This window comes from Euprymna scolopes, chromosome 25 (genome assembly GCF_053919585.1).
Source record: "Euprymna scolopes isolate OS-2025 chromosome 25, ASM5391958v1, whole genome shotgun sequence".
NCBI classification, from domain to species: domain Eukaryota; kingdom Metazoa; phylum Mollusca; class Cephalopoda; order Sepiida; family Sepiolidae; genus Euprymna; species Euprymna scolopes.
Genome location: NC_136506.1, coordinates 107,376,557 through 107,392,126, shown reverse-complemented (window position 1 = coordinate 107,392,126; position 15,570 = coordinate 107,376,557). Strand labels below are relative to the sequence as shown.

The 15,570-nt window shown below is 31.3% G+C and overlaps 1 protein-coding gene across 1 annotated transcript in view; it reads right to left on the bottom strand.

Annotated features, from left to right (window-relative positions):
• LOC145247558 (aly/REF export factor 2-like) overlaps positions 1-13,754 on the bottom strand; it is a 36,810-nt gene extending 23,056 nt beyond the window's left edge. The window contains exons 1-2 of the mRNA XM_080109403.1: positions 13,420-13,754; positions 5,845-6,000 (exon numbers count right to left, since the gene is read on the bottom strand). Coding sequence (XP_079965529.1) covers positions 5,845-6,000; positions 13,420-13,653 — 390 coding nt within the window. The 5' untranslated portion in view covers positions 13,654-13,754. The remainder of the gene's footprint in view (positions 1-5,844; positions 6,001-13,419) is intronic.
• Positions 13,755-15,570: the final 1,816 nt, after the last annotated feature.

Genomic DNA, 15,570 nt, shown 5'->3' with positions numbered 1-15,570 from the left:
ACCGCCTATTTTTATGGTTTTGACAAATTTCTTAAAATCCATTTTTTTTTTAGCAACCACACTTGGGCATATACATAAAAAATTCTGCATTCCTTGATAAAATGACAAACTTATGTGCATCATCGTTTCTCCATGTCTCGTTCTGAAACATGTTTCGTAGTACGTATACCAGGGGTTTAAGAGCAGATAGCTAAATGAGAGCTCCTTTTATTGCAATTCCAGTCTATGATTCGACTAGTTATGGCTTTTTTCGTACCAGTTTTATAATAAAAAATTTAATTTTTAGCACATTTTCTATTTATCACAAGGTGATGATAATCACTATACGCCAGCAAAATGAATTTTTTTTAACTTACATTTTTCTAATTTATCACTAACAGAGTGACCAAATGTTGTCCAGATTTAAATGATAATCAACGAATGTTTCACGCTCCCATATTTGTATTGTCATTGAAATCGGTGAAATCGCCTATTTTTTAATCAAATCGATTGATTGTCCAATCTAATTGGGGACCCCTCGCGGTGCACCTGGAGGAAGCTTCACATGCCTCTCACAGTGACTTAGTTCACAATACATTGTAGAGAACCTACTGTTGATTTTATAGAATTATTTTTTTATATAACAGCTTGAATTAATGCTTAAAATGCAAAAGTCAAGTATCATGCTTCAATTGTGCTCAAAATAGAAACATTCGTTTCTAATGCACCCCCTGTCATATCGAAGAACTTGCTGTTGATTATATATGCCAGGCCTTTCGGCTTGTGTGGTAATAAAACTTTACAAATGCACTTGTGATGTTAGGCTGTGTAAGGTGTTAACTTCGGTCAACATCGCCTGTTCCTTCTTTGATCGGATTATTTCAATTATCGATACGCATCGAAGACATTCCGATACAAAACATTTAAGACAAAGTACATTTGTGTGAAATTTCATAAAAATTGACCTAGCCGTTTTCAAGTCCATAGGGAACCAACTCACAAAGTTCCTTTTATATAAAAGTAGAGATAATAAAGTCATATTCCTGTCTGGTTGTTCAAATGCAATTAATATGTACAAAAGGTACTCCGTTTCACAAATTTTCATTCTGAAAACGGACTTATATAATACACTTTCATTCCAGTATGATTTATATATATATATAACTACTTCATTTACTCACATAAAATTAATAAACGAAAGTATAGATATGTGTAAACTTTAAGTATTTACTTCAAAAGTGCTCAATACGTAGGTAGAGCTAGTTAGTAATTTATAAAATATATATGGCGATTAAGCTACACTGAATATTCCGCGTTTCATCCACTCTAGGACTCCTCAGGTTTATTTATGCGCATAAGCCTGAGGAGTCCTAGAGTGGATGAAACATGGAATATTCAGTGCAGCTTAATCGCCATATATATTTTATAAATTACTAATATATATATATATATATACTAGCCTGGGTGCCCGAGTGTTTGGAGGTGTGTGTTTAGGAAAAAAAAAAAAAAAAAATGGTAGTAGGCAGGCATGCTCGAACCCGTACCACGAAAGAGGAAAGGAACTTTAAAAAAAGTGACATCTTTGCTGTTGCGCCCATCGCCAAAATGGAAGTGACATAGGTTTAAATTAAGGCTAGTCAATCGAAAAAGTGGGGATGACTTTCAAAAATATCGAAAAAGTGACCCCTGTAAAAAAAGTGCTCAGTTGAGGGTGAAGAAATTAACGTTTTTAGCCAATTTCCCGATATTTGTCATCCGAAGGGTTGAGCTTCAAAGCGGTACCGATCTCGTAAAAATCAGTCGCCTCTGCTGAGACATACAAACATACATTTAAACAGACAGGTGAGATTTATATTATAGACTAATTGGGGGTGCCCGGCATTGCCGGATGTTTGGAAGTGTAAAAGAAAAGTTTTGGTAGGCAGGTAGGCTCGAACCCGAAGTCACTCAAATAAAAGATAGACACGACCTCCTTTCGTAAATTGGAAATATTATAATCTAGGGAGTATATAAAAAGTTCTAAGAAACATGTTCTAATCTGTGGTCACTTTTCGTAACAAGTTAGGCTATCTGGTGTATCTTAAATAGTATGTGAATAATCCATCCACCTGTTTCGATCGGGCAACGCTAGGTATATACAGCTAGTGTGTGTGTGTGTGTGTGTTATATATATATATACACATATACAAATAAAAAACTGAAATACTATTCAAAGTTTATTTTCCATGTACAATAGTGAGATACGAAACTACAAATCGGTTTCAATGATTTGTAACATGGAAGAATACAGCAAAAGTTCAATTCATAATGCAGATGCTTGTTCTTCACTTTGTATCCATTTTATAAACGTTGCTTGCTTTCAAAAATCTAAAAAGGTTTCTGATAAAAATATGTTCACCGTTTATTCTTTCTTAAATCAATCACCTATATTATAAGAGAACACAAATTTAAAAAACATAAGTTTCACAAATCTGGTAAAATAGACAAAATTTCGAGTTTTTAAAGGGGGGAGGGGTTCAATTAAAACTTAACATCAAAGGGGGAAAAAAAAAAAAAAATGTCTAAAGTGATGCCAACAATTTTGCAAAATGTTGCAAGTTACAGAAAAAGTTATTTTTCCTAAAATATTTTTTTAAGGAAAAAGACTTCATTTTATAAATCATAAAAAAAAAAAAAGAAAAAAGAAAAAAAGATTCACATAGAAAAGTACAAAATTTTTGGTTAACATTAACAGTTGTGATCAGAGATGAAAGCAACAAAAATTTCTTTACAAACAATTGTTTGTGTTATGTATTACTAAATCATTTCCATTTAAAATCCATCCAATATTATGCATGTAAAAATAGAGAAAACCACACTTGAAAATTGGTCAACATTGTGAATAAGTCCAAGTAAAACGATAAATTTTATCTGGTGTCATGTTTATCTAAAAATAAAATGCTTTTCAATTTTACATGCAGAAATGGATTTTAAATATTAATTATATAACAAACATTTGCAGCAGATTCAAATTTTTTCTTGCATTCTTCTAACCACAACCTTTAATGTTTACACTTTCTTTTAAATATAGGTTATAAGCCCTTTAAAATCTTATTTGCTATGCTATTCTTAGCATTTTCTTTAACCAAGTTTCAATAAGCATAATTTTTTTTTTAAAGTTAGTTAATGCCGTATATACTAAACTCAAAATCTAAGCTCCACATGCATAAAATATAAGAATGCTGTTATAGACTTGATATTAGCTATGAGCTGCACCTGAATCAGCAAAGCGATTTAAAGCTGCAAAATCTTTTGATGTTCGCCTAAATCCAAACACCCTAACAATGGTTCAAAAACATTATCAAAGCTTTGTTTTATCGTTATTTCCATGGCAAGTGTTCGTCTGAGCTCCAATCCGTCAATCTTTCACGGTAAACACCTGTCTAGCTGAAACCACTGTCAACTTTCCCCATTCTTTATCTGTGCCTAAATCAAAACATAAGATTCCATGAACAAAGCTTCTTTCTTAGAAGTGCACACCTGTGGAACTCTCTTCTGCTTGCCTGTTTCCCACCTGACTACAACTTGGATGTCTGCAAGTCCAACATAAACAAATTCCTGATAAACCACCCCCTTAAGTAAGACACTTTATCAAGTCTCCATTACTAACAATTACTACAATATTATCCCATTGATTACTGGACATGCAATAACCCTTATCCCTGAGTGGCTTCCGGGCCTTGATAAGTGGTGACTACCATGTAAAAAAAAAAAAAAAAAAAAAAAAAATTTTTTTTTGATCAGGTGTAAAAGATACTTGGCATTTTTTTTCTTTTTCATTTCTTACCAACAATGTAAAATCTTTTCAATTTCATTTTTCAACTTAAGGTTAGATGTTTTATGATGAACTTTCCATTTGTTACCATTTCGTCTGTTAATCCTCTACATGATTATCACAGCTTTACAAGATTACACGTCAAAAATGTGTCATGTGCTGACGTTCTCACATAAAATAGAATTGTTGCATTTTGCAAAATTATCAACAACTGCCTAAAGACGCTACATGGGGAATATCGGTAATCGTATCAATTTATCAAGTGAAATCAATCGTGTTGCCAAGGTAGATTTATTTACTTTGTTATACCTTTGGGAGGATTTTCTTAAAAACTTATTGTTAATGTCGATAATTAACACCTTTCCAAGATTATTAGTAAAATTTGCAACAGAGATACTACAGTTCTTGTCACTTAACATCAGGATTTGGAAAGCATCTACCAGGTTAGCTCAAACAATGTAGTTTATTATATCCAAACCACTAGAGACGTTGTTGAAGGACGGTAATGAGGGGGCATAGGTTTAGTCTTCGGCGGAAAGTAGAAACCGGAACAAAATCTCTACGGCAGCAATGCAAAATGCTGCAAAGACAGTCGTCATAAACTTCTAGTTTGTGCAGATCTGCAGCTTTCATAGGTCACATTTCACAGCCATAGAAAAGGATGGTCCTTACTATCGTTCCTTCATGGCCAAGCCTATTTCTTAATTGAGACCAGAACTTGGTTGAGACAGAAGGCAGCAGACCGTGCAGCTCGTCAACCAAAGTCCTCTTCAACCCTCTGGCTGTGGCAAAGGTTTTAATGAGCAGCTGAAGACCTGGTAACAACAATTAAGGATGACCTGGCAGTACGATCGAGCAAACGTCTGTCTCCAGTGATAGAATCAGGATCGATTAGCCATATCGTGTGACCTAAGCCAGGATCAATAAAACAGAACTGATGATTCAGGATACAGTTCGTGCTCAGGAGGAAGCTGGTTCAATCTGACTAGGATGATAGCCGCTACAAGTACAAGCTAATTATACATGGGAGAAAGGAGGCAGGAATGAACTTAATTTCGATGGAATTAATTTCTTCAAGGCAGCATCATCACATTACCTGCCGTTGAAGTCAAAGGAAAAAAAAAAAAAAAAAGATACTTATTCTAGACCAAGCTGCAAAAGTGCATCTTTGCAGAGAAAGGGAGCTACAAACTGAATCAACAGTAAGCTTTATCAAATTCAAGAGTTTTCACGTCAAAAGAGAACATTTTTTTACATTATATCAACAAACGTTTAAATTTGTTGATCTGAATTATCAACACCTTGATTACTTGACGTTTTTAATATGCAACCTCAAATATTGGATATTGCTCGGATATTGCTCCACACCATCAAGGCAGATGTTGAATCTTCGTATGGAACTGCAACTGGCTCTCCAGAAAATGATCTAGCTCGATGTTACAAATAATCTGACCGTGTCATGCATCTCTTGGTCTTTCAGCGTGAATGCGATTCTATTGATCACATTGTTTCGTCTCAGAGTAATTTGCTTAAAACAATATGCCAGTCTCGTAGATTTTTTTTGAGATTGATTTGTTGAACTTGTTCTGTTGCAAAAGTGTTGGCGCTATAAAATCATTAAATTCTCATCTGCTAACAGGATTGTTGCTTGACATTCTTCCGACTCCATGTCTCTTTTCTGTTGATGATCATGATGCAAAATAAGCCAATCTTTTTCCCAATCATAAAATTTTAACTTGATTGCAATGAATGTCTTCATGTTTCCAACGAGCCGTTAACCACTAAAAACAAATTTGAACCTGATTATACCTCTAATTCTAAAGTTATCCTCTCTAGGCCTACCATATAGAATGGGGCGGGGGCAACATTACGGGTGGAATATTTGTGATCCCCTACCACTCTCTCCACTAAATTGTGTTATTTCTTAAAAAAAAAAAAAAAAAAAAAAAAAAAGATTCTAATTCCGCCAATTTGATATGTGAAATTGTGGGGAATTCTGTGAACAAAACTAAACATTTAATAAACAAATCAAAATAAAAAACTGAGTTCACCTGTATGTCCGAGTCATTTACACCAAAATCCAAATTTGATATAAGCAATTTCCCTTGTCCAGCTGTGCTGATTCTACCGCCAATGACACGTTTGATTGGCCCAGCGGTGCCACCATCAAAAAGATCATGTTGCCAGACATCGGGAAGTTCTTTCGGCTGTAAACAAAATAAAAATCATAGTTTTAATCAACACATTAAATGGGTTTTGCTATCGAGTAACTGGTTATGTAGACGCTTATTTTTAAATGAATCCAGAAAATATAACTTGACACAAAATTCAAAGTTTCCTTATTTGAAAATGATCCACATCCAATATAAACTGAGTGAATTCTAATTTAAAGTAAATAAAAAAGTTGAGTAGTTTAATAATATACAATGCCAACATTGTTAGCTGATCAAAGCCATTAACTGAAGAATGAAAAACTGACATGAGAATTTCTATTAATCACTTTATCATTTGGGAACTTTTTTACTAATATTTCTTAGATATATTAAATATACAATTTAATATATATTTTTATATTTTTTTATATATTGTGGTGAATATATTAAATATACAATTTAATATATATTTTTATATTTTTTTTATATATTGTGGCGAATATATTAAATATACAATTTAATATATATTTTTATATATTGTGGTGAATATATTAAATATACAATTTAATATATTTTTTACATATTGTGGTGAATATATTAAATATACGTAAAAACTTTCACATTTGTTGATAACATCATTCGGATTCTTTGAACTACTGTTCTGATTTTTAAATACTTTCAGTTGATATAACCTACAACCTTCATGTATATCTTGCAAGATTCTGGAATTTGCACAGAATTTCAAACGGAATGCTTTACTTAATCCACATGGGTAACATGCTCTCATTCTGTCAACCATGATTGCATGGATGTTTTAAGTAATTCGCAATTGTATTGTAAGTGTCACCCGCACTGAGGATTGAATCTTCAACCTCTAGAAGGTAAAACTGAATTTTACCAAGTACTTTATCCACTACACCATGGACTGGCAAGTATAGTGGATAAAGATACACCTTAAGAAGGTCAAAGGTTACAGTAACTAAAACGCTCTGAAAATCACTCAAAATGAGAACAGTAGTCATCTAAAAAAATCAGAAATGTCTTATTTTTGCTTTAAAAAAAATGTTTACCTGAAAATCATGTTCTGAAATTCGAATGCTATTGAAAAATAAAATAAAGCTCATTTTGTGACTTTTCAAATATTTTTCTTGATTATCAGGAGTTTGCTTTTACCCTCCCCTCTTATTTGTAATTTACTTCCTCTTTTCATCTTTATTTTGACATCTATGCACAGTAAAAGCGTGAACAGCAAAAAACAATTATAATTTGAATCGAAGCAAGCACGTTCTTGAAAGCATCATTTCATAAAGTAAATACTGGAAACCCGAGCAATGCTGTAATTTTAAATTAAATGAAAATCATTTTATATAATTTGACTTTCAGTAGAATCTACCCTAATCATAGACTTTCTAATATGTGCCCCCCCCCTTCATGTAGGTGGTAATCTTAAACACACATAAAAACACACATTGCAAAGTCTATGACTAAGGTGGATTTTATTGAAAATCTTGGAGAAATTAAAATAAAATAGATTAGTTTAAAAAAAAAAAAAAAAAATACTTGGTTTTTCAAGGTTTGCATTTTAACCTATCAAAATAGTTTTAGCAATACTTAAATAATTAGCAGAATTTAGATGCAAACTTTTCAAAGTCATTCAGGACAAAGACAATAACAGACATTTTGACAGAAACTTTTCTCTTTTTTTATTTGAAAAATAGATACTTATTTTCCAAATAAAAATAATTTAAATTTTAACTCCAAACAATTGGATTGCCTCCCTTGTTTCTATGTTAAATTTTGTTGATCTCAAATTTGAAGATTAAAAAATAAACTAACTTTTAAGTGTTTTTTTTTTTTTTTTAGTTCAAAAGGAACCATAGTTACCATAAACATTACATGAGGATCCTTGATAATCGCTCAAAAATCGAACAAAATGATAGAAAATTAAATTTGCGCACTATTGATGACATTATTATGTATTTCTACCAGCATTTTGTTTAATCTTTGCCTCTGGGGCGACCTTTCATATGGAGTGCACACTAGGTTTGTTACAAACAAAAAAAAGGGGGAGGGGGCGAAAATATGTTAAAGCACAAACTTGTTCAGGTAGATAGAAAAGGTAGGCACAGCCAAAACTGAAGGAGGGAGTATTTTTTAACGGAGTCTCTTTAAAAAATCTACCAAAAATCAAGTAATTATCCCTCCACATTAAGTGAAGAATGAACTTTATAACAGTGTATTTTTTTTTATAATTGATATTTATGTCTTTCTGACTATAAACCCCCTTTTTATTTGTGGTTACAAATATGCTTAAAATAATCAGCCGAAACAAAATATATTGTATTGTGGGGGAGAGTGAGGATTGTAGATAAATTTTTTAAAAACTGTGCACATATAAGATTTTAAGGTTGAAAATCAAAATTTTGAAGATGTTTAATTTTTCATCTTGTGTTTTGAAGTGTGAAATTTGTTGAATATGTTAATTATCTTTCAGATTAGAAAAAAAAAAAAAATTATTTTTATGAAAAGCATTACTTTTAAATCTTTGAAAAATACATTTCTTTTAGTAAACCCTAATAATTGCTAATATACCATTAAATAGGAAATGCTTTGAAGAATCGATACCAAAAAAGAAAAATAAATTAAACTGCATTTTGCTAAAAATACAATTTATTTCGGCAATTTGTTACATGATATTGCTTCACTTATGGTAGACCATAAGACCATACACACAGTTGTTCATATTTACACATCTCTCCCTTTTCGCTGTGATTTGCACCTTAGTTTAAAGTGTGGGGGACTTGCATTTACCACTCTCGTCTAGAAACACTTGGTCCTCATGGCAAGACAGGGTCAAGACGATCAAGCACGATACTAGACGAAGGAGTTGTCTCCTAGCATTCCCAAAATGGTCACCGATCTGGTACTGGCCAATTTCATTGCTGCTTAATTTCGGGGGTTATGTAGGCAACATATGTTGCTTATGAAAAAAGAATTAAACCCTTATAAAGTTGATTCTTCACTTAACCATCAAAACAAACGTTAAAAATACATGGAAATTTACAGGACTAAATGAACTTATTTTATCTTGTAAAGGCTACCATAGTTTCTTCCAAACTATCATTAAATTTTGGATTTTTTAAATTTCGCCATGCAAAATCTATAGAGCAAGATAAAGATGGAATTATTCGAAATTCAGGTACTTATAATATTTTTGCATATTCTTATAACAAATCACTAAGTCTTATTTATACAAAAAAAAAAAAAAAAATAAATAAATAAATTGGTCCCAAAAGCCTTTTAAAAATATTCAAATGTGTTATCCATCGAGACAAAAATGGCGATGAATGGTGTTTTCTAGAAAATTTAAAATTCTATTAAAAATAAAACGTGTTATATTCTTCTTTTCATAAAAAAAAATTTAGGCTTTTATATTTGGATTTTAATAGACTTTAATTCGTTAAAAAAAAAAATTGTTTTTCTTCCATTTTTTTTAACGTGCCTATAGAAAAGTAACTTTTCTTTGATACATTTGTTGCATTTTGTCACATTCTGTTAAAAAAAAAAAAAAAATTAATAGAAGTTGCATTTTAAGTTCAGTAAATATCGGATCTAAGTAACGTAAGCATTTGTTCACATTTACTGACTGAACAAAAGATGACAATTTTGTATTACGACCAAATATTTACGGAATTTAAAATGCTTACAATTTCTATTAAATATTTCAACAACGCAATTGCAAATTAAAAACAAAATTTCATAACGATAACTTCATTAATTTATCTAGTTTAATAAAAAGTTAAAAAAAGTTTGGTAATAATGATGAAAATTACTTTAGGCGCCTGAAATAGTAAATGCTTTAAAATAAATAAAATAAAACCGTGTTCAGTGTTCGTTTACTTTCTGTCTCCGTACGAGGGCAGAATTAGACACAAGTTATGTATTTCATGTAGGGAAAATCCAGCTCCCAAAAAAGAGGCACCTTGGATAGGAACAAAAATAAAAATGGTCTCAGTCATGAAGGATTTCTCCTTTACTGACCGAGGACAGGAACGTGTAGTATCAGAAGAAATACTTAAAGCACGTGGCCGACGGACAAGAATGGAGTTCAGTTTCATAACGAATTCCTAATATCAATTACAAGTATATAAAAAAAAAATGGATTTATCTACATAACAGATTTTCCAGCAAGATGGGAATTCTTATTTTTAATAACACGATCTCCTGAATATCAGTCAACAAAAATTAGCGGTAAATTTATACAAATACCGTGACAGCGAATTAGTAGAAAAAAATGTACCCTAACCCTAACCCAGTTTTCAGATTCGTGTTCAGCACACCGAAACGTAACAGAATACTACGTAAAAGATTTTACTAATTCGCTGTCACGGTGTTTGTATAATAATACCAAATTAGCATATTCCTCTTTAATAAGTCACAATATTTTCGCAAAACAAGATTAGTTTTAGAGAGCCGTTAAAAATTAAAAAGAAAAATCTAATGAAAAAAAAAGGAACGTTCAAGGAAATCTATATTTGTGCTTTTTTTGTGAATCTTTTTTAATTAACAAAAAAGTACTTATACAGTATAAGAACCGTTCTGTTGTATTTTCACTTGTAATTTTTTGGGTTTGTATTACTAGGTGTGTATCAGAATTTTTGTAAGAATTTTTGACACCCCTAACACGAAACTGCGAATAAAATACTTTTAAAAGTGGGTTGTTTGTTTTCTTTATGGATTATACTTCCAAAATAAACTATTAAAGTTGTATAAAAATAGAAATATTTTTTTATTTAAAAAAAAAAAAAAAAAACTAATGAAATTAACTGAATTTTACGAGTTCAGTATTTTTCAATTTTTAAACTTTAAAAATCTATCAATTTTCCTATTGATTCTATTTTTCAGGGTCAATGTGAAATTTCATGCTTTTCCAATAAACTGAATATATTTTAGACAAACGTTTTTTTTTTAATTCACCCCCCCCCATTTTGAAATGTCTATTAAAAAGTAAATTTATTCAAAGTTTTATATATCACAAATTGAAGATAAGAGATCAATAAATAATATATTCAAATTTAAAACAACAAAAAAAAAGTAGTTTTCTTTAGAAATTTACTTGTAAAGTCAGAAGTTTAAAACTTTTTTTTTTTAATCACTTTTTTCTTTTTAAATGAAACCTTGGTCCTTGCTCCTTTAATTGAAAAAAATAAATAAAAATAGGGGTTGAATTACATTTTTCGAGTAGTTATAAGCTTGGAAAGACGGGGGGGGGGTCTAATTATTCAATATTTTTTAGCTTCTGACACCTATTGTATTACTGTAGAAATTTGTCAAAAACCAAATATATAACAAATAAATGTTATCAAAGGCAAGATAAGTTACTTTACCTAACTGCGAATCTTTTTAGTGTTTTAATTTAATGTAGCATGTTTATTAAGCTCGAAAAACAGTGTTTACTGATGTATTGGAAAATTTAAAATGGCACTCGGCTCTCTTTGACACGGTAAGTTTGGGAAAAGGAGTTAAAAATAAAATATACAAAATACTGTTAAAACCCACCGAATATATGTCAGCCTCAGCCTGTCATGGTAACATATATTGAGCGAGTTTCTAATAGTATTTTTTCTAGTTTTTTTTTATTTATAACTCCTTTTCCTAAACTTACTGTGTTCAACAGAGTCCGACGCCATTTAAAATTTTCCAATACATCAGTAAACACTGTTTTTCGAGCTGAATAAACATGTTACATTAAATAAAAACACTAGAAAATGATCCAGTTCGGTAAAAAAAAAAAAAAAAAAAAAAAATAACTTATCTTGCCTGTGATAACATTTATTTGTTATATAATTGTTTTTTTGACAACTTTTTCGAATCTGTGTACAGTAATACAAACCCGTTTTTTTTGTTTTTTTTTACCTGGTTTCCACCTTGTTTTCCTTTAAAATGACAAAGGTTTTCGAGTATGCTAAAAACGAATATAGCATTTAACATTTTCCGCAAATAAGTAGTTTTCCGGATATTAACCAATGTCGTTTCTTATGTTATTGCTTTGCTGGTGGCCATCTTGGTAGGCGCGTGCTTGCACGTAGTTTCTCGGGGTTGCGTTCACACGCGCGTACGCCGTACGAAGATGGTCACCAGTAAAAAATGACATTGTTTAATACCCTGAAAACTATTTATTTGCGAAAAAATGTAAATGCGATATTCGTTTTCAGCATACCCGAAAACCTTAAAAGTTGTCATTTTAAAGGAAAATGTTAAGATGGAAACCAGGCAAAAATTTACCCTTTGCCTTTCGCCTATTTAAAAATACAGGTAAAATTGAATTTGACTTAAAAATTCTAGCAAACAAATAAGTCCTTATTCTGCGAAAATACCTCAAACTCTAATTTGAAAAGAAAAAAAAAATCAGAATAAACACTTATTTAATTGGCTAAACCCAAACAATGTTTTCGGTGTTTATGCACTTATGTTACCGCGCTATTTTAAAACAATGTTAAATTTAATTTTTGGTACTCCTGCAGTATTTTACCCACCGATTTCACGATCTTAGCCGAGCGTTGATCGACATCCGTCGGTGTTTATGCACTTATGTTACTGCGCTATTTTAAAACAAAATGTTAAATTTAATTTTTATATTTTTGTTTATTAAATTGCCAGGTGAAAGTACAGGAAAAGTTACAAAACATCCTCCCCTCCGCATATTAAGAATGGCTTTCTAAACGTTATTTCAGCGCGGTAACAAATGCATAAATACCATGTTTTAAATCACTATTCTTTAATTAATCAAGCTGGTTAATATAACAAGATGGGGTCCCAAAATCCAGCCTATATATATATATATATATATATATTAGTTTGCCTCTAAAAATTTTTACCAACAGGAAGAAAATTGTTAAACTCGAAATCAAATGGAAAACAGTTAATCTTTAAACAATGATTAATTTTCTTAGCGTAGAAATGTTGATTTAAAGTAAATTATAATTGTTATTTTAGTCTATAATTCATCAAAACAATAACCTATAGAAATTCGATTCATTAGAAAAAAAAATGTTTTTAATATTTTCATAAGAGACAAATAAGGAAACAAAAGGAGGGGGGGGGGGTAACCGGCTTTTTTTTTTTTTTTTTTTTTTAATAAAAAAAAAAAAAAAAAAAAAAAAAAAACACGACGTTTAAAAAAGTTGAATTTCGATAAATAATAAAATGCTTAGGTTAAAATATTAAAGGCGATGCACAAATTTAATAAAACTTACTTGATTATAAAAATAATTAGAGAAACTTAAAAAAAGAAAAAAAAATACCTGCTTTTTTTGTGTGTGAAGCCCTAAAGTTTAAAGTGGAAACACAAAAACTATACGTGGCTCATTTTGCGGCTAGAACCCATAGTTTTTATTTTTCTAATAAAAAAAGGGCAAAGGCCTGATTCTTTCGATATAGACATATTTTGATATTTTTTTTTTTTTTACTTACTCTAACGTAAGGTGACGGTCTGGTAGATCCTCTCCTTTTCTGTATGGCACCTCGACTTCTGAATCCAAATCCGCCACGAGAAGACCGGCCTCGGTTCCCACCAGCGCCTCGAGAACGGCCGGCATTACCACCTCGAACACCGCTACCTCGCCTTCTTCCAGTTCCACCACCTTTCTTTTTGTCCAACTTAATAATGTCATCAAGACTCATATCCAACTTATCTACAGTGGCCATTTCTACAAGATATGTTTTTTCTTTTTTTTTCTGTACTTTCTGAAGCCTACCAACGGAACAACGTGCACGGTTTGGAGAAAAATGGCGCTTACCGTTTGCGTTGCATGATGGGAAAAAAATTTCAGAAAACAATTTTAACTATTAAAAATTATTTTGAATAAAATAGGAACAAATATATCATGCATGAATAAAATAAAAAATAAAGTAAAATGCAATTAATAATTTAAAATAATAATAATAAATAAAGTCACATGTGAATGAGATTTTTTTCTTTGCGGGATTATTAAGGATTCGAATTATCTGCCCTTGATCAATATTAATTTATGATCAATAGTTATCTCCCTTTGCTTAAAAAAAAACAAACCTTTCTTAGTTCTATTAAATTAAAATATTTAATAAAACTAAGAAAGTGAATGCTTTTTTTTTTTTAATGGAATTCGCTCCAAATAAGGCGTGATGTAACTATGTAAGGTGAGACCGAGACGAAAGCGGATTATTTGCAAAGACAGGAGATGCTTATTGGCATTATTTTTTAAAAGACCACAGTTGTAGGTAGGAGGAAAACAGTCAGCAGGAATAGAGTTTGCAGTTCTTGGAAAGAATCTACTGCAATAAGAAACTATATGACAATGAGGTATTACAATGGGATTTTATAATTAAACTAACCCACTCTTAACCCGTTGGGTCAGTAGCTGTTATATCTGTTGGTCTCAAACACTACAAAAATTTTTTTTAAAAAACAAATATGTTCACAACTTTTGGCAACCACATTAGATCTATTATGACATCACACTACTTTTGACAACAACGATTTATCTTTTATGAAGTCATCCAGTTTTAAGTAAATTCTTGACAATTACACAATGATCTGCATTTTGACTCTGCTTTGTGGGGAAGAAGTAAAAAGTAAAAAATTAAGTTTTAAATGAACACGAGCAGGCTATGTGGTCTTCGATCATTGAGCTGGGACTGAAGTGTAAATTTTTTTGTGCTCAGTCAGAGGAGGAGAAATACTAATCCATTGAGGGAATTTTTTTTTTATGCTTGTCTCAACCAGAATGTCCCCTTTTTGACACGTTTAATGCTCCCCCCCCACACACACACACATTAATCAACCTTGTGGTAAAATGAAAGAAGTAAGATAAAAATCAAGATCAATAGAGTTTTAGTAATGTTGTGAAGGAACATAACTGGCTATACACCGGTTACAAACTGTATATATATATTGGACTGTTTGGCAGACAGCGGCAGACAGCGGCAGACAAGCAGTCGCAGTAAGACGGATAGTCTTACGTGTTGATTATCAGACTTTCTTCCCCATACTTGTTACTATGTACTTCTATTTACCTTAGGCGAGCAGCCTTACGTTTCTGTATTATAAATAAACCCCATTACACATACCACTCGGTGTAACTCACGTTTGTCTTTATTTCCTAAGTATTTAGGAATATAACAATGGCGACGAAAGGATGTTCTTTCTCTTAACAGAGATAAATTACCGTACCAAGGACTGTGTACAATGCAAGGATTTTTTGTTTTACGAAAAAAACAAACTACACAAGGATTTTTGACCACGTGCGTCAATGAATTTAAAAATTTTTCCTACCTAAAGTAGCGAAAAGTACGGATTTTTCTTCGTAAAGAACTCACAAGAAATTATAGAAACATGTTCAAGGTAAAGTGGAATTTATATTTATTTTGACAAGTAAAAAAAAAAAAAAAAAAAAAAAAAAAAATGGTCGCAAGTTGAATTCGAAACTACACTAAAGGATTACGAGTTTCGAAAGAAAAAATATAAATACAACGACTATTGTACCATTTTATGCCACGTGGGAACGGCAGCCATATATTTTTTTTTTTTTTGGAAAATTAATTGTTTGTTATTGCCTTTATATAAATAATTGGAACTATTTGTCG